The 18,134-nt window shown below is 37.4% G+C and overlaps 2 protein-coding genes across 2 annotated transcripts; one reads left to right on the top strand and one right to left on the bottom strand.

The window, feature by feature from the left end:
• Positions 1–321: 321 nt before the first annotated feature.
• gpib (glucose-6-phosphate isomerase b) lies at positions 322–6,572 on the top strand. Its single transcript, XM_020941354.2, has 18 exons — positions 322–494; positions 609–699; positions 792–860; positions 943–1,062; positions 1,154–1,237; positions 1,314–1,460; positions 1,643–1,714; positions 1,787–1,831; positions 1,909–1,962; positions 2,461–2,521; positions 2,647–2,690; positions 2,785–2,937; positions 3,010–3,139; positions 3,601–3,677; positions 3,741–3,869; positions 4,131–4,206; positions 4,296–4,362; positions 4,456–6,572. The coding sequence occupies exons 1-18, from the start codon at positions 376–378 to the stop codon at positions 4,577–4,579; spliced, it is 1,662 nt and encodes a 553-aa protein (XP_020797013.1). The 5' UTR covers positions 322–375; the 3' UTR covers positions 4,580–6,572.
• Positions 6,573–7,632: 1,060 nt separating this feature from the next.
• On the bottom strand, positions 7,633–18,126 carry LOC110175332 (Wilms tumor protein 1-interacting protein homolog). Its single transcript, XM_055159726.1, has 6 exons — positions 14,478–18,126; positions 13,636–13,698; positions 13,416–13,546; positions 13,256–13,307; positions 12,768–12,836; positions 7,633–10,642 (listed from the first exon to the last, which is right to left on the bottom strand). The coding sequence occupies exons 1-6, from the start codon at positions 14,556–14,558 to the stop codon at positions 10,487–10,489; spliced, it is 552 nt and encodes a 183-aa protein (XP_055015701.1). The 5' UTR covers positions 14,559–18,126; the 3' UTR covers positions 7,633–10,486.
• Between the last annotated feature and the right edge of the window lie 8 nt (positions 18,127–18,134).

Here is an 18,134-nt window from a genome sequence, read left to right on the forward strand (position 1 = left end):
TTAGGCCTAACTAAACACTGTAAATTGGGCATTTAATTTATTTTTACGTAATTAATAATTGTTTGCTTGCCAATTAAATTTACTACGAAGTTTTTGGTAAATTTTAAGATGGGTATTGTACTGAACTTAGCAGATTTTCCCTTACATATTAATGTATATTTATTACAATTACATGTATTACGTTAGGTTTTGCATTGCCTGTGGTTATAGTAGGTTGCTTTGATTCGTTGCACAGCACTTGGGTTGCGTGTCTCTTGTAGGAGGGGCACTGAAGGATCTAGTCCGAATGCCCTTTATAAACATTTCCCTTTCCAACTCTGCACTACTCAGTCTGGATTTTGGAGCACAGCAAGCAAGACTGCACTGTCTGTCATTATGGGGCTAACGCACGACCCAAACTTCCACAAATTGCAAGACTGGTACACTGCTCATGCACTCAACCTCAACATGAGGCACTTGTTTGAGAGTGACAAAGAGAGATTCAACAAGTTCAGGTATTTACTGTTTACTATTGTTGTAAGATAAATGGACATACTGACGCTAACAACATATCCTCAGTAGTCTACAAAACAATAATATAGTATTATTGTCTGTCTATGTTTGAGCAGCTTAACACTAAACACAGAAGATGGGGACATTCTTCTTGATTACTCTAAGAATCTCATCACAGATGAAGTTATGAAAATGTTGACTGATCTGGTTTGTTCTTTTTTTTTTTTTTTTTTTTAGATAACACAACAATGTTTTGTTGGCTTAATTGTTACGTTTCTTTTAAAATGCGCCTTGATTAGGGTCAATCACGAGGAATTGAAGCTGCCCGAGAGAAGATGTTTACTGGTGAGAGGATCAACTTCACAGAGGTAGCCAATTGGTTTTGGTGTAAAAGTTCAGTAAAATCTGCTGTTTACTTTGATGTGTTAAAATTATCTTCTGGGGTTACAGGGACGTGCTGTGCTCCATGTGGCTTTGAGGAACCGCAGCAACAAACCCATCATGGTCGATGGTAAAGATGTGATGCCAGAAGTGAATAAAGTTTTGGAGAAGATGAAGGGCTTCTGCCATGTAAAATAAATGCGGATTCTGTGCATTGCCCGATTGTAAAAGAAATAGTGTATTATAGAATTGTTGTGGTGGTCATGGGTTTCTCTTACAGAGAGTTCGTAGTGGACAGTGGAAAGGCTACACTGGAAAGACCATCACAGATGTTGTCAACATTGGGATTGGAGGATCTGACCTTGTAAGTGCATTTATACTTATTGCTTAGTGCTTTTCAGATGCCATGATATAAAGCGTAATAGCCTTCTATGTTGTAGGGTCCGCTCATGGTGACTGAGGCGCTCAAGCCTTATGCAAAAGATGGTCCACGAGTGTGGTTTGTGTCCAACATTGACGGGACACATATTGCCAAAACATTGGCTCAGCTCAATGCTGAGACTACCCTTTTCATCATTGCATCTAAGGTATTCCTGAAGTTCATTTTGCTGCATGACTTTAATTTCATTGTTTTGACAGATTTGGCACTTTTGTAACAAAATATAAAAAGGCTAAGTCAACATTATTGACAAAATATGTCCAATTACTTACCAGTTTGCAATTTCAGTTGAATTTGTAAATTTTAAATAATAATTGTATTTTTATTCAGACATTCACCACACAGGAAACCATTACTAATGCTGAGTCTGCAAAAGCATGGTTCCTTGAACATGCTAAAGATGTGAGTATTCTAAAAGAATGCAACTACATTAAAGAAATCGTATGTCTAAAATATTTTCCTGTTATTCCACAGAAAGTTGCTGTTGCCAAGCACTTTGTGGCTCTGTCTACAAATGCTGTAAGCTATTGTAGTCATTGAGCGCCTTTGGGCATTTATGTAATAACAACTCATCTTTTTATTTTGTGTGTCCTTAGCCCAAAGTGAAGGATTTCGGCATCGACACAGAAAACATGTTTGAGTTCTGGGACGTGAGTGCTCCATAATATAGCAGACTTACATATCCTCTCTATTATGAATCCACATTCATGCTAAAAATAGTCCTGACTTATGACCTCTGAAGTCTGTTGAACTTAGTCATTGGCCAGCAGCTGCTTGCAGCACAGTTATTATTGGGAGTGACCTTCTCTCTTGCACAGGTTACTGTAAAGGCTGGGTTGCATCAAAGGTCATCAAAGTACTTGTAGTTATAAAGATAATACATAGATATACAAAGTATACAAGAATATTGATTTATATTATAAGAATTATGTAAATGTATTTACAAGGTTGCATTTATATTCACACACTTTGTGGATTTTCCATTTTAGAGTTCTAGGCTCCTACCCTTCATTTAATAAATCATCTAATTGTAGCCTATGAACCCAATCTGTTGGCCAGTTTTAGATGCAGACTTTGAGACTGCATTCTTATTCTTTGACAAAGAATGACTATTCTTCTGCTGCTGCTCTGCTGCTGTTGCTTTTTAGTGGGTTGGTGGCCGTTTTTCTTTATGGTCAGCAATTGGTATGTCCATTGCACTCCACATTGGTAAGTGACAATGTACACAATATACTTATACTACTAATACACATATATAATAACATAGGTTTTATTAAAAGATTTTTAGAGTATTTATAAATAACTAAACTGACATTATTATCTGTGATTAACAGGTTTTGAAAACTTTGAGAAGCTTCTGTCAGGAGCTCACTGGATGGTGAGGATGGAAAACAAATGCATGAGTTTAACCAGTGTAGGCCTAAATCCTATTTTCTGTATGTTACACTGTTTATTTTTTGTTTCACCTTCAGGATAATCACTTCCGGACTGCTCCTCTCAATAAGAATGCCCCGGTCCTTCTGGCTTTGCTGGGAATCTGGTACATCAACTTTTTCCATGCTGAGACTCATGCTATGCTGCCCTATGACCAATATATGCACCGTTTCACAGCATATTTCCAACAGGTTTGTACCATGCTGAATTTTAATAAAAGGAAATGTGTTTTGAAAATGTGACATGTAAATTGCATTTATTAGGGAGACATGGAGTCCAATGGGAAGTACATCACTAACCATGGGTCTCGTGTCAACTACCACACTGGACCCATAGTATGGGGAGAGCCTGGAACCAATGGACAGCATGCCTTTTATCAGCTTATCCATCAGGGTAAACATAAAACCCTTTGTCCACTTCATTTTTTTTCATTGCTACCTGCTGGGTTAGCTAGCAGGTAGCAATGAAAAAAAAAATCTGCACATTTTACATTCATTAAAGCCAAGGTTAATTTAGAAAGGCTTTTACAGAGGGATCTGTGCCACATTGTTGAAAACAGTTGAGAAACAAAAATATTTAAAATACAGTTCAGTAAAGTGGAGTATAAAAACATTTATATGTACAATATATAGTGTCTGATTGACCATTAAACGGTTTAAATAGATGAGTAACTTACAGCGTGTTTTGTACTTACTGTCAAGACAAAGCTTGCATTGTGTAGTTTTAGCCAACTTATCATTTTATTTGTAAGACATGTTTTGAGGGAAGGGCAAAGAGAGGGAGGTAGAAACGGAGTGATGGAGAGAAAGGAAGAGTCTTGTTTACGCTTCTCACTATCAACTTGTTCACTTTAGGAACACGTATGGTGCCGTCTGACTTTCTGATCCCAGCTCAGTCTCAACACCCAATCAGAAACAGCCTGCACCATAAGGTAGGAATGTTGACAGAATATGTTAAATTTTTATTGCCTTTAATACACACCTCATACTTACAGATCCTGTTAGCAAATTTCCTTGCCCAAACAGAGGCTCTGATGAGAGGCAAAACCACTGAAGAGGCCAGGAAGGAGCTGGAGGCCAGTGGACTCGGTGGAGAGGATTTGGAAAAGATCTTACCACATAAAGTTAGTAAAAGATCCTTATGATTTAGGATTTTGTAAGTAACATAATTAATAGCAAAGGGTAAGCAGGTAGATCTGACCATAAAACTAGTCAGGAGAACTGTAGAGTAAAACGAGTGAAACATCTAGATAACCTTTCCTTGCCTCTTGATAATCCTCAGCATGTAAAATGATTTTGCAGTGTTGGGCTGAAATATTATGCATCAAACACCAAGTTAGATCTTCCTTACGGATTAAAATGATCATGATTTACTTTTTACGAAGGTATTCCAAGGAAACCGACCAACAAATTCAATCATTTTCAAAAAACTCACTCCGTACACCCTAGGAGCACTTATAGGTAAGCACCAGCCCCTATAAACAATCACAACTGAACCAACATTTTGAAGTTTACAAGTCAAAAATATGTGGAAACCTACTGTGTTGCAGCACTGTATGAGCACAAGATCTTTGTCCAGGGTGTAATGTGGGAGATTAACAGTTTTGACCAGTGGGGGTAAGTTAAAATCATACAGTATATTTAGTTTTTAGCCTGCACAGAACTTAACTTAATCGTTTTCCATTTCAACATTCTGTTTGAACTTTTTAGTGTGGAATTAGGTAAACAACTGGCTAAGAAGATTGAACCTGAATTGCAGGACTCTAAAGAGGTCCATTCTCACGACTCTTCCACCAATGGACTCATCAACTTCCTCAAGAAAAACTTAGCATAAGCCTCTAAAATGTTTCCAACAATATTTTCAGCTCCACAAAAAGGCAGCTGCTCCATTTTACACAGTTTGCAACCACATTGGCTTGCATTTTAAATGTCTTTGTTTGTTGGTTTTCACTTTGAATAACAGAGAAAATAGAAATTTCTGGGTCTACAAGTTTTATGCACAATGCAGTGACTAAACAGTCAGTGCATTCTGTCACTAGAGGGCACAAGAAAGCCAGATTGCACCATCACCAAGCACACTGTAACACATTTATCTAATGGAACAAATGGACAAAGGTCAAAACTGTGCTCTGTTGCTCCCCTCAAATCCCCTGACTCAAAGACATCCATTTAGAGAAAAAAAAAACATCTGGTTTGCAAAGCTGAACCAATCTGTCCAAACACTAAAACCTCTTTTTCTAGCAGCACGTCTCTATGTGGTGTATTTCCCTGCATAAATGCTCTCTTCTATAAAATCTGGAGTTTAATTTGTTAAAGTAACTGTAGCAATTTTCATTCATTTTGGCAACATAGTGTCTGCAAACTTCTTCACAGAGTACAATTGTAGAGATTTTATAAACTCAAAGTGAAACTTAGATGACCCTCTGCATGGTTTTCATTTTTGGTTGCCAGGCAACTATATTTTACTGCAAACTGAACTTGTCCATGTTATTTCTTGTTCTTGATGGCCATGATGCAGAATACAGTGATCTTAAATGTACTGAAAGGACTTTATGCTGGCATAGGAATGTCAGATCTTTGGTGACACAAAAGAAAAAGTTAAGACAAATTTTGGGTAGCAATAAAAGGGTATTTTTCTTTAAAAACTATCTCAAACTGCAATAAGAAAGCATGAAATAGGTCCTGTGAGTTTTCTGAATAATGGTCACATTCCACTACATGCTTTACTGGTTGAACTTCTCATTCATTTTTGTCCTTTCTTTGGTCCGTTCAAGTCTGACCCTGTCAAAAGTAGGGTCCAGAATTGGCCTTGTGCAGTGGTTGCCATAGCAATGTCACCCCCTGCTGCAGTGACTATGCCGTCCCAAGTTCATGGTGGTGTCACACTGAACTGGTATTGGGCCTCTTGCACTGAGTTTGCCACGTACTCAAACCAGTGCTCATCACTTTAGAGTAAAATAAATTAAATCACTCCATATGCACAATTAGATGATGTAAGTTTGCTTATCCCTGTGCCATCTCGTGTAACATAACTGTTCTACTGGAGGAGATAAAACAGAACAATTCATCTATGAAAATAGCAAGTCAATTTTTTCCCATGGCCACTGGATTTATTTAAAGATTAAAGTACATAGGCAGAACATCCAGCCCATCACAGCCTCTGGGGGCTGCAAAGGGATCTGGATGTCCTGATTCTGTGTTAGGCTGCATGCCTCTCCTCATCCTTTCACATTTACATTTGAAACCCTTTGGGTTGCAGGTTACTATTTGCCCTTTCTTAGTACATCTGACCTGACATTCAGAGTCAGACATTCATCACAAACATTACATGCAATACTAAGGCTGGAGTCACCTTATTATAGAAGGGCAGGAGCACAGGCATTTAATTTAATTTGTTTCATTTGAAGTACCCATCTTGTATAACACAAAATGGTTTCAAAGTAATCTATGTTGTGTTGGGAAATGACAGAAGAACTCATTCAACATCCCCTGAACATCCCAGAGTAACTGAAAGAGGAAAAACAAATGTATTCTCAGTCTCCACCATTGTTTTATGAAAAGACCCAATGCATAATTCACTCTGCCTGGAGTTCATAGAAGATCAGTTTGGTTAAAAATATTGCAATGTGTTTACACAACATGTAAATCCATATGTCTTTTTTTTAACAAAAGTAAAAATTAATTGGTGAATTTATAATCTAAAGGAACTATGCTAGATTTTTATTTTTTTATAAACTTGACCTGTGTCCCCAGACATGAGGTACTTTCAATTGGTTTGCTGGTTGCAATGCTGAAAATGATTTACATTAAATTTAAATCTAAAATGATTCTCTCTATCTGAATTCTTACCTTAACTCAAGTAATTACAGCCAATGAGTGCTAGAGCGTCTCTAAACTGTCACATAAGGCATGAACTGTCCATAAAACTGGCATCCCAAATTCAGTAGTATTGTAGTACCTTTGTTAAAACAGTAAGAGCACAGGCTACATACAGTTCCTTTTACATACTTTTGTTGGCATTGCTATGGGTTTTAAACATTAAACATTTAATATATTGGTATTAATAGTAAAACATCTTCTAATACATTTGGACTCCTGTGTTCTACAGAACAGAGTTGTGGAATACAATGTCTCTCATCATTTACACAAATGCATGAAAGAATGAATCCAGGATAGGGCACATTAATGAAAGGAAGCATTGGTAACCACAGATTAAGCATGAGGTAATCCTGCAGCAAATATATTTTCACTAACTTCCTGGCAATGGTGGAATCGGTGTGCTTTGGAGGGAAGGTGCTCTTTTGTGCTGTGTAACAGAGCTCACCTCCCAGCCAGTCCCCCCGGCTCCTCTGCCTCTCCGGCTCGCTGTGTCATTGGGTGGAACCTCGCTAACATAAAGGCAGCTTTGTGCCCCAACTCACCAAGCTGTCAGCCTACACCAGAGATCAGCTCCACACACTGAATACCACTGTTTAGCTCACAGCAGAACTTCACAGATTATTCTTCAACACACTGCACCGTACATCTCCAGTCTCAACCTCCACTTTATATAGACTTTATAGACTGTTATAGATTCAGTTACTTATGTAATTTTCCTTGAAGGTGAGGCAAAAAGTTCCACAGGGCTTGGAACCATTGTTTTATGTTGGAGCATACTGTCAAAGTATGTACGCTGACAATGCCAATATAACATTTTTTTTTAAGGTAATGTAATCTAATTTCAATTTAACAAGGCACTAACATTTCAGGACATATACAGCATTAACATCAGTCATTCCTGAAATTGATTTGTACTATGCATCAATTTTTCTTTTGAGCAGTTCCATGTCTTCTTAAAACATTATTCATGAAGCATTAAAGTGCTGCCCGTTCTACATGAATGTCCAGTCATATGTGCTTATGTTAGTTTTCTACTTAAGACCACTACTGTGCAAGTCTGTTGGTAGCAAAAGTTAAAAAAAAAGACATGTTTTTTTGCAGTTAGCTAGAAAACCACTTTATTGAAAAAGCAGATTATGACATCTATAGTTAAATGATACATCCCAGTTTTAATACATTAAATAACTTTTCATGTTTAGATAAATAGATCTAGGTTCCTTTTTATGAACCACCTAGTTATAGGCAAAATACAGCTATACAAAATATATGACCATTATGGATGATAGAGGAAGCAGTACTCTTCTTTCCAAATAATTTCCACCAGAAAATAAAGTAATCCTTTCATGTATGGGGCAATTAGCAGTGTGCTCTAGTAAAAGTACATAAAATGTGACATAATAAAACTACAGGGGATACACTCTGGTCCCTGTTTTTTGTTCAAAAAAGCCAGTGTAATCTTTCAGGCAGCACACATCAGAAGAGCCCTAGTACATAGTAAAATGGCTGTTTTGGAGATTAAAACACATTATAATAAATAAAAACAACAGAAACCTGCAGTGTAATCTTTTAAATTAAGGTATAATGTGATATGTCAGCACTTTTTACAGCCCATTAATGGTTTGTGCGATATTTGAACCTCAACCCTCAAAACATTTAATGACAGGTTATAGCACATTTCTGACAGACTGCCATGAAATTGGGGGTGAGTATACGAATTTTTGTCAATATTGCCAACCCTAGATGAGGGGAACGTCTCACCTTTTCCATGTTACTTTACAAATACATGTCACAAGAGATAAACACTATTATTACATTCGAAAAGTTTTTGCAACATAAATGACAGTACTTTCATATAGCCTGTTTCAGTCTAATTATTTTACACAATCAGTAGTATTATTGAGACATAAGACAAAATAGAGGTTTGTGAATGATTATCATTTAACAATTATGTAGCACCAGATAACATTTTAAAATATGTATGATGCATATGAGTTCAATGGAATGCAGCAAAATGCTGCATTTTAGTAGATAATAGTAGACATGTTGGGGTCAATTCACTGGAAGCAGAGCTGCCCACTGAACACAGTGAGTGCTTGTACCATGGTCCTGCCACACTCACAAGCATACACATTCAGATATTTTACATTACACATATCTGGGATCAAGAGGTCAGCATATTACGAGACAAATTATGATGAATGTACTTTTAACCTTATTATAACAGTGTTCCCTCATCATGAACTTACTCATAATGAATTGTATCTTGAATGATTCAAGCTTGTTTAAGTAATCCTGTATTGTCCTACATTTGATGCATGAGTGCTCAGAAAATGTCTTCTCTCACTTACTGCCTATCTCACTGCTGAAAATAACAAAAAAACAAACAGACCCCATGTCATACATTTTCTATAATAAAAACACATGGAAATCTGCTGCTGCTGCTGCTACGGTGAAATTCCACTATGATGACGTGGAGCCTATTATTCTGCAGTGGACCTGACAGGAAGTCAGTGGACCTGCTTCTGTTATGAAGCTGTTTTCAATATTGAGGTTTACAATGAACAAAATTGTAAAATCATAATCTATATATTTTATAGTTTAACAATAAACATGTCTTCTTTAAGAGTGCTTTTCTGCTATTCAAAAGTTTCCTTCAAACATGTCTTTAAGGAGAATCTTGTATTACCAGTCACAGCCCTTCAAAAAATGTGATTATTTTTTTTCAATCACCATTACCACTCAAAGTTTCAAGTTTTGTTTTTTTTTGTTTTTTTTTTAACTCTTGTGTAGTTTTTCTTGCATATTAACACATACACTCATAAACAAAACAGCATACATCCTATGCATACACTCACACAACAACCAACAGATAATAAGTAGGACTGACTGGAAATGTGGGTGGAACCAGCCACTACCTTGTGTCCCAGAGCAGCAAATAAAACCAATGGCTGATTGGAGCCAGACAAAGACAGACCTCTTAAGACATTGTGGCTACTCATTTATACCAATGCTTGCTCGGTGGAAAATCAGTATGAAAATGTGCACGAAGCAGATCTATCCAATGCTGGATAGCCAATAACAGAAAATAATGCATTGTTGTAGTATTCTCAGTTTGTTCTTACAATTAACTTAAGCTAAAAATGTTGGCATTGCACTGACAGGCCTCTATCTCACTGAATATCAGACAAACTAAAATAGTATGTGTCCTGAAGGGACCCCAGTAGACCCCAGTACCACATGATACATATCATTTATAAGATCTTTTCGAGAAGGAAACAAAAGGATCAAAGTCTGTATGTGGAAACATCTGCAAATATATAGTTTATATATTTTTATATAAAAAGACAATCTATGTGCTTCTAGGCTTTTCTTTTTTTAATAATATTATTAAGACACAGCATGTGAATCTCTCAAGTCTCTTAAGGAATGTCAGTCGGTTGTCAGCTTTGTGGCAGTGCGACTTGTGCTACTGTTATTGGGCGTAAGAGCATTATGCTAGCAGTTCACGGTGCTGTTAAAGAGAGCCAGCTCTAAAGGCACAGCATGGTCACCCTGGGCCTGTCTGGTCCATACAGCTTTTACACAACACTGTTGGGACTGTGGCATAAGGAAAAGAAGCATGGTCTGCAATTTCTTCTCTGACTCAAAAGCATCCACTTTGAAGACTGAGGGTCAGGAGCCTTGACGTCATCATGGGCCTTTGGGTGAGTCCACAGTGCTTTAGAGGGATCACACTCCCCATGGAGGAATCAGGACCCTTTTCCCTGTCCCATCATGTGACAGCTGTGGTAAGGCCATCTAGTCAGAAACTACACAGACTTTAACTAAAAATCTTGTATGTGTAGCAGGGTGGAGTTGTTCCTCACAGTTCTGTGACATGGAGCGGGTAGCTGCTGGGAGGAGGAGAGCTCGGGACCTGGGACTGCAGCTTCTGGATGTGGCAGCTGTGACACAGGAGGTGGCCCTCCAGAGGATAACAGCGGTGGCCCTCCTCATCATTTAGTGGCAGTCCACAGTCCTAAAATTATACAATAATGATAGTAAGAGTCAACAATTCAACTAATTCCTTTAAATTATTATTCATATTATTCTTATTATAACAACAACAATAACAAAAACTATATTTACTTGTCCTTAAGGAAATTTTCTCCTGGTTTTATAGTCTAGACCAACTGCAAACAATTTAAACTTCTAGGTTCATTAATTAGGTTTGGACTTTGGCCTTTGTCTGTCCACCAGTGAACCACTCTTCAGAGGTCCACATAATGATTACCCAGTGCTTACATAATGGCCTTATTTGTTTAAACAAGTAAATGATATTGCAGGAAAAGCACTTGCCTTTACCAAGACTAGTCTTTATTTTTTTCTTAATGTTTCCCCACATACTTTGGGAACTCTGTATACATTCGTCTTATACATTCCAGACGCATTACAACTTTGTGTTAGCAGTCTTCATGAATTGTATTTTGAGACCTATGACAATTATGGCAACACATCTGCATAAAAAAATGTATTTACTTTCACAATGATATAGAATTTTAATTAATTTCTTCATAGTCAGTCATATGCTTTGTTAGGTATTTAAGTATAGCATAAGTATATTGACATTTTGTCCGTTGTAAAAAAAATTGCTGATCTAAAACGGTTTAAAAATATAATAGAAACTGATGCATTTACTTCCAGTTAAAACAAACTGCAGAAGTGATGGGCTTCCCCTCTTCATAGTGACATTTCACTGGTAAACAGCAAATTGTCACTTACTTTTTTATTTATTGTTGCAAAAATGTCTACATTTTTTAAACATGTATGAGCCGGAGACTGAATTTTAAAAAACAATTCAGATTGAAAAGCAGGGAATGGATTAAAAATCAATCAACTGAAATACAATTCAAGTTCATGATAACAAAGCTCATAAAGCTCATAATGTGTAAAATTGTGTTCTGAAGCAGCAACATACATATTTGTTATTAGTTACATCGTTATTTTGAAATGATTGTAGAAATGAGAATATGGTTAGGCTGGTGTTTGGGTGTACCGTGATCCAGTTTAACTTACATTTTCATAATGTCATAAGATTTGATCAATCTCTAATCAGCAATAATGTGCTGGGTCTCTTCAACTGAATGGTCTACAGCCATTTTTCTGTCAGTAAAAGTATGTGGTCTTGAGCAGAGTTCAGATTTTTAATTCATATTGATAGACGTTTTTACACTACAAAATAAAATTTGATTGAAAATGATGACTGGCCAATACAGGGAAACAGCTGGTTTAATTTGTCATCTCACCTAAGTCCATGCAAAGACCTCAAAACATGCCAGGAAACATGCAAATATAATTATTTCATGAAAAAGATTTTTGTAAATGTATTCAACCCGGATAAATTCAAGCCACATCTGGGTCAAACTTAGTAAAGTTAAATACATTTCACATTCATGGACCTTTGGTAAACCAGTAATTGTGGTGAGCAAAACAAACTTGCAGCCCTGCTCTAAAGCATGATTAAATTGTTTTATATTTTATTTTATACTTTTCAGACGCATGTCATGTGTTAACACCTGCCACCTCTTTGGCTTAATTTATCTATATTCATTTGAAATCATTTTCAATAATATAGGTCTGTTATATTGGGAACATTTTCCAATACCAATATGTGAACAATCTCCCCCAAACTGTATTGTATTTGAAGAAATCTGCCCTGTGATCTTCTGTATAAAATATAGATCCTTGCAGTGTTAGTAAACAGAAGTTACAGAACACCTGTATCCTAAAGGCTGGTACTGTTTCATGAGTTGGATCATCAGAGACAAGTGATGATGCACTTTCTTCAAAGACAATAGTCCAATATAATTAGTTGCATCTGAGACAGTACTTGTGTAGATCAAATGTTGACCAGGAAGCAAAGACACCAACAACTCAATTCAACATTTAAAAATAGGGATGGACTAGCAATCTGAGCATGCTGGAAAAGTCCAGAATGGCTGTTGGCCATATTAACAGCAAAGGGTGCTAATATGATAATTTGCCCATTTATCAAGCATAAATTGCATAGGCATAAAAGCAGTCTAAGAGTGGGTTACTCCTTGGAACCTGTGATAATGTAAACTATGGGTATAAAAGAGCAATGTGTGAAACCAATGTCTCACCTCACAGTGATAGCACTCCACATGGTAGTCTCTGTCCATGGAGACCACTCGGATAGTCTCCTCAGAGCCCTGGCAAAACCACCAAACATGATACAAACATGTTACATCTGATCTGACTATGTGCTACAACTACATACAACTCAAATAAAACACTTGATAGAAAAAAGTGAACAACCTTTCACACATCAAGAGCATTAGTCATCATTCTTTTAATCTTTTCACATTAAGCTGGGATACCTGATTTTCAGACTGCAAAAGGAGGAGGGTTGTATTCACATATTTCCAAATAGATCCCACTTTTCCTTTGACAAACCATTGTACTTAAAATTATATTTGGTTAGTGTAAGTCAGAGTAAGTTCTGCTCAGCTGATTTGTTGTACAAACTAAATGATGTCACATTGTTCATCCCTGGGTGCAAGAACTAAGTTCCAGCTTTTTATGAAGTAAGAAATTGCCTTAATTAGAGGCTATGATTCACAAATGTTACCTTAGCTGGAAGAATAGGCTGGCTGCAGGAGGCACACTTGGGCGCAAAAACCCTGAGTTACAAAAAAGAAGTCATATTATACATTACTTTGGGAGTATTATCTGGTACTTCAAATTCACAATTGTGGGCCTTAGGTTAAGGACTAAGAAGTTGTACTTACGTGTGATAATCTTTGACACAGTAGATGTTATTTTCGACATCTACGGTGAATGGGACACCATCTAGACCCTCTTTACACACAACACAACGAAAACAGCCAGGGTGGTAGGACTTCCCTAATGCTTGAAGGATCTATATAACATGAATGTAATATTTTATGTGACAGTGTACGGTGATGACAAAAATTTAAGCAAGTACCCTACTGTATTGTCTATATTTACCATTTCCATGATGAGGTGACCACATACAAAGCACTTCTCAGCTGTCTGCTGGAAACCAGAGTACTGTTGGGAAAAAGCATAACAGATGTTAGATATCTTTCTAGCCCAACTATCTGCAGCACCAAAACCATAGCCATGATATGGTGAGTCTTGGAAAAGTTGCCAAAAGGTGACTAGGTGGTGTTTTTGTCATATCTAAATCTACCATCTGCAACCTCCAATCAACCCAGACATGCAGTTCTGTTCATTATAGGCTACTACAGAATTTGAAACCAAGACGACAGCACTGAAGAGTAATCCTGTAATTTTATGGCTCTCGAACTTTTCACATCAAGTACCACCTTGTTAATAAGTAGTTCAATCTGGGACCTTCTTGCTGTGAGGCTGAAGTGCTACAGCTTTGTGCCACTAAATCAGTTCATGAGTCAGATTGCTTTGGACCAGTATAGCATTGCTTTGAAAAGGATACAACCACTTCCAGAGGGCAGCACAGTTTGCTTTGGCTATGTTTGGCACCAGAACCTAGCCCCACCCACACTGTACGTCCCCTGTATAGCTTGTGACTGGAAAGTAGATGTCTGGCCTCATGATTTCTGGACTCATGCTGAAGTGTACTGTAAAACGCAATACTGTATTAAAAGATAGCAGTTGTGTAAAAGCATGGTGTGTAGTGATAATTTAATAACATGATTCTGTATTTGAAGAAACAGTGCAGTAAAAACAAATACAATACAAATGTGGTTTGGAAATAATGCCATAAAAGTGTGTGTAAAAGTCTAAATGTCAATTTTATAGACTGCTCCAACTGATAGTCACACAAACAAAACATAAAGCAAACCTACCAGAAAATCTTCCTCACAGTAGACCTTGCCATTGACATTGTAGAAAGCTTTGCCTCGCAGGCGCCGTCCTGAAACAAACATGGAGTTATTAAAAGATAAAATAAAACATGTGTTTTGATGGACACACTGCAAGCACAAACTAAACTCCTTACCCTGTAAAAAGCATAGATAGTATACACATAAAGTAGTTCAACTGGGCAGTGTTGGTGCAGTCTGATACATACTGTCCCTTGAAGTGTGTAAGATTTGGACTATGACATTTCATAAACATGACTTATGTCCAAATCAAATATAGTTTTTATGGATAACAGTTGCATTGCTGATCTACTCTTAGTTTCAAAAACATCAGACACGATCGCCCAGTGGTTTATAATTTGGCGTTTGGTGCTCACCTCATATACTGAGAATGAGAAAAAACTTGTGTCTCTGTATGTTCTCTAAGTTGTGGCACTGACAATCCAGTCTAAGCTGTGATTGTAGTACGTTTTTTACTTTTTTTTCTTTTTTATAGTAAAAAGTGGGCTAAATACTGTTATAATAAAATAAATTCTCCTTGGCTTCTAGATAACGGTCAGGCAAATTTTTACAGTTCCTTCCTTTAAATGCCTTTAAAGCAGACTTCTTGGCAGGCTCAGCAGATGGAACTCATAAATTTTATCTATTAGTCTGATTTAATTGTCATCCAAACCTAGCTGCCATTTGATTTAATGTATGTCCTGCCATGGGAAAGACAAGATCTTACCTCCTCCTCTCTTTAACACTAAAATTTATGCAATTGCTGTATTTCAGAGACAGACCTGAATGTCACTATGCTGGGAAATGGCAATACATTAACAGCCACATAAATGGCTAGAACAGTCCAGGAATGCTGCCCACACAATAGGTGAGACTTTTAAGACTTTGAGACAGAGAGGCAATTAGCATTTTGGTAGTGCAGTGTAGAGAGACAAGCACAAACTTTAGGAGAAATCTTGTGGTGGACACATTGTTCTGTGGTAGATACAAGAGGAGCCAAGCTCAAGAGAAGAGGTGAGTGCAGCAGCAGGAGAGGTGTCCTGGGCGCTCGTCTATGGCCTTTGCTCTGGACTCTGAAAGGTGAATACAATGGCCTGGGCGCTCATGACTGTGTGCAGCGCTGCTTGGGGAGTGGGCTGACTGAGCAAACGGGGACATTCTTTCTGCCTGAGGTCACTAGCTGGCCCATTCAACCCCCCACACCTCTCCTCTCCAGCACCCACTCTCTGCCCAATGTTATGGAGGGATGTAGGGAGGGAGAGAGGGTGGGACAGATTCTTTGTGTTTTTGTCAGTTCTGCCTCAGTCTGCACCTACACATGCACTGCCCTCCTTTGCCATCTCTCATTTATGTGACCTTGTCCAGCTTCAAAATCAAAAAAGTGGTTATTTTTGTGTTCAGCCTGTGTTAGTGAGATATATTTACCTTGACATGTATCAGCTGCTAGCTGCCCACCATCTTCAGTATTGTGTGAACTGAGTGCTCAATACAATGCTTTATGGAGTCGTAAGGTTATTATTTGTTGTCCCAAATAAAGACAGGTTTCCTTATTGTTAGGTCACTCCTTAGGCTGGGTCTTGATATGATCTGGTTAGAGTTTCCTGTGATGTTTCAACTGACATCGGGAAGTCATTATTCTGAAGCTCCTTAGAATTCAGAGTGATGCAAGTGCAAGTGTACAAATGGCAAGGATGGACCACTCCAAACTGTTTAAAATAAATTAGCTATTAGCTAATTAATTATTGTAGTTTTTCATGTTATCAAGTTTTCCACGTCATCAAGTACAGCCTTTAACCCTCAGGCACCTAAAACCAGTATGGCTTTTTGATTTTATTTTTCCCCATATAATGCAATAATACAGAATATTTTGTAATTCATCGTGACTTTAGACCTATACATTTGTATATACATTTCTAATTTGATCTACCAATTGTAATTGAATTCAGAACATCTGCACTTGATTTTGATGAATTGTGTATTACAAATTTAGGTTTCAAGACCACTAGAAATGCAATCTAATGCAATTCCATTAGTTTTTTTATGGAACTTAATATGTTAAAGTTTATCAAAATATGTTCTCAGGGTGATTAATAAAAATTTAACTTTAAAAAAAATTACAAAAAATTGGGTTGATTATCTATAACATTTTAAGTAGGACCCTGTGTATTAAAATAGGTATAAAGGGTTAATAAGCTCCTTGGACAGAAGTGCATTTTATTGCCATGATAGTAAACAATAAAATGCAGAGGCTGCGTCAGACTCTAGTATTTTTTTCAATTTCTCCCCACAATATAAGATGGGGGTATTGTTGTACCCCACAAATACATTTTACAGAGACAGAAATGTTATGTTTTGGGTTTTTTTTTACATGTTGAAGCAATGCCTATTTTATCAGCATCTGCCTAAATGGAAACACTGTACATTTAAAGAGTTCATATGAAGATCTGCACTTCTTGCTATAAATGTGACAAAAGGAGGAAGATGCGGTTGTACATTGTGTATAAAAGCAGTCTAATGTCAGTCTAACTGGTGCAAACTTAGAGGTAGGGTTGTGCCAAAAATCGAAAGGTTGACAGATAGCAATTTCTACTTTGGTCCATCTCTGTGATAAAGCATGTGCATATTAATCGACAGGTCACAGCCAATCATGTGGTGGTAAGAGTGCGTGGAGGAGCCGAGAAGGATTTACAGTCTTATTTGGGGAAAAAGTAGCCTGAGTCACAGCATGTCCCTTTGTTACCTCAAATGTTCAGAAGATTTAACTTAAACTACTTAAACTTAAAATTTAACTTTTGACTAAAAGTCCAGTCTCTCTCTCCCTCTGACTCCTGTGTGTGCACAGAGTCATCCAACCCCTACCCCTGCACCTTCTCTGATCCAGCTCTTCACCTTTTCTCCTCTTTCTCTCCTCTTGGTGCTTCTCATCTTTATAACCAAAGTTATGAAAAGTTTTTACTCATAAACTTTACTTAAGATCTCATTTAACACATGGACATAGGATGTGTTTCTGTTGTTAGCGGCAGTGCGCATGCATATGTTTTTATCGTTAATGGTAACGCGAATGCATTAGATTTAATATACTGTACAAACTCATTCCAGACTTTAAATGTGAATTTTTCTGTAAATAAGAAAGAATAAAGGAAGTAAGAATTAAAACCTGTAGTGATTTTGACACGTTTTTTTATTCCTGAAGTATGTCAGTCTATGTTTTAATAAGACAGAAGAAGCACATATCAAATATCCAGATCAATCAATATGAGAGGGGGAAAAAATAAAATAAAATCATGATTCGTTTTTCCCCATATTGCCAATAACAAAAGATTAGTTTGGAGTCGTGTTATATGACAACGTACACAAGCATGTACACTTGCCTGTACCACAGTTAAAATGTGTCTGTCAAGATTACTGACAAGCACCCTTGGTACACTTAAGGGAAAAGATTCAGACAGTCCTATTCTTTGTGACAGTTAAGGGCAGGCGGGCCAGTGTGGGGGTGTTTCTACAGTCCAATGAGAGCCGTACGGCTCTGTTTGAGTGGTCTGAAGCAGCCTATGAGGTACCACTCACCAAGGCGACCTAACGTGAACAAGCACCAGAAATGGTTTGCAGAAGGACTGAAGAAGGGAATGCAGGCTCAAAGCA

Source organism: Boleophthalmus pectinirostris, unplaced genomic scaffold (assembly GCF_026225935.1).
Source record: "Boleophthalmus pectinirostris isolate CB_2022bp ecotype Guang Dong unplaced genomic scaffold, ASM2622593v1 HiC_scaffold_253, whole genome shotgun sequence".
Classification (NCBI taxonomy): Eukaryota; Metazoa; Chordata; class Actinopteri; order Gobiiformes; family Gobiidae; genus Boleophthalmus; species Boleophthalmus pectinirostris.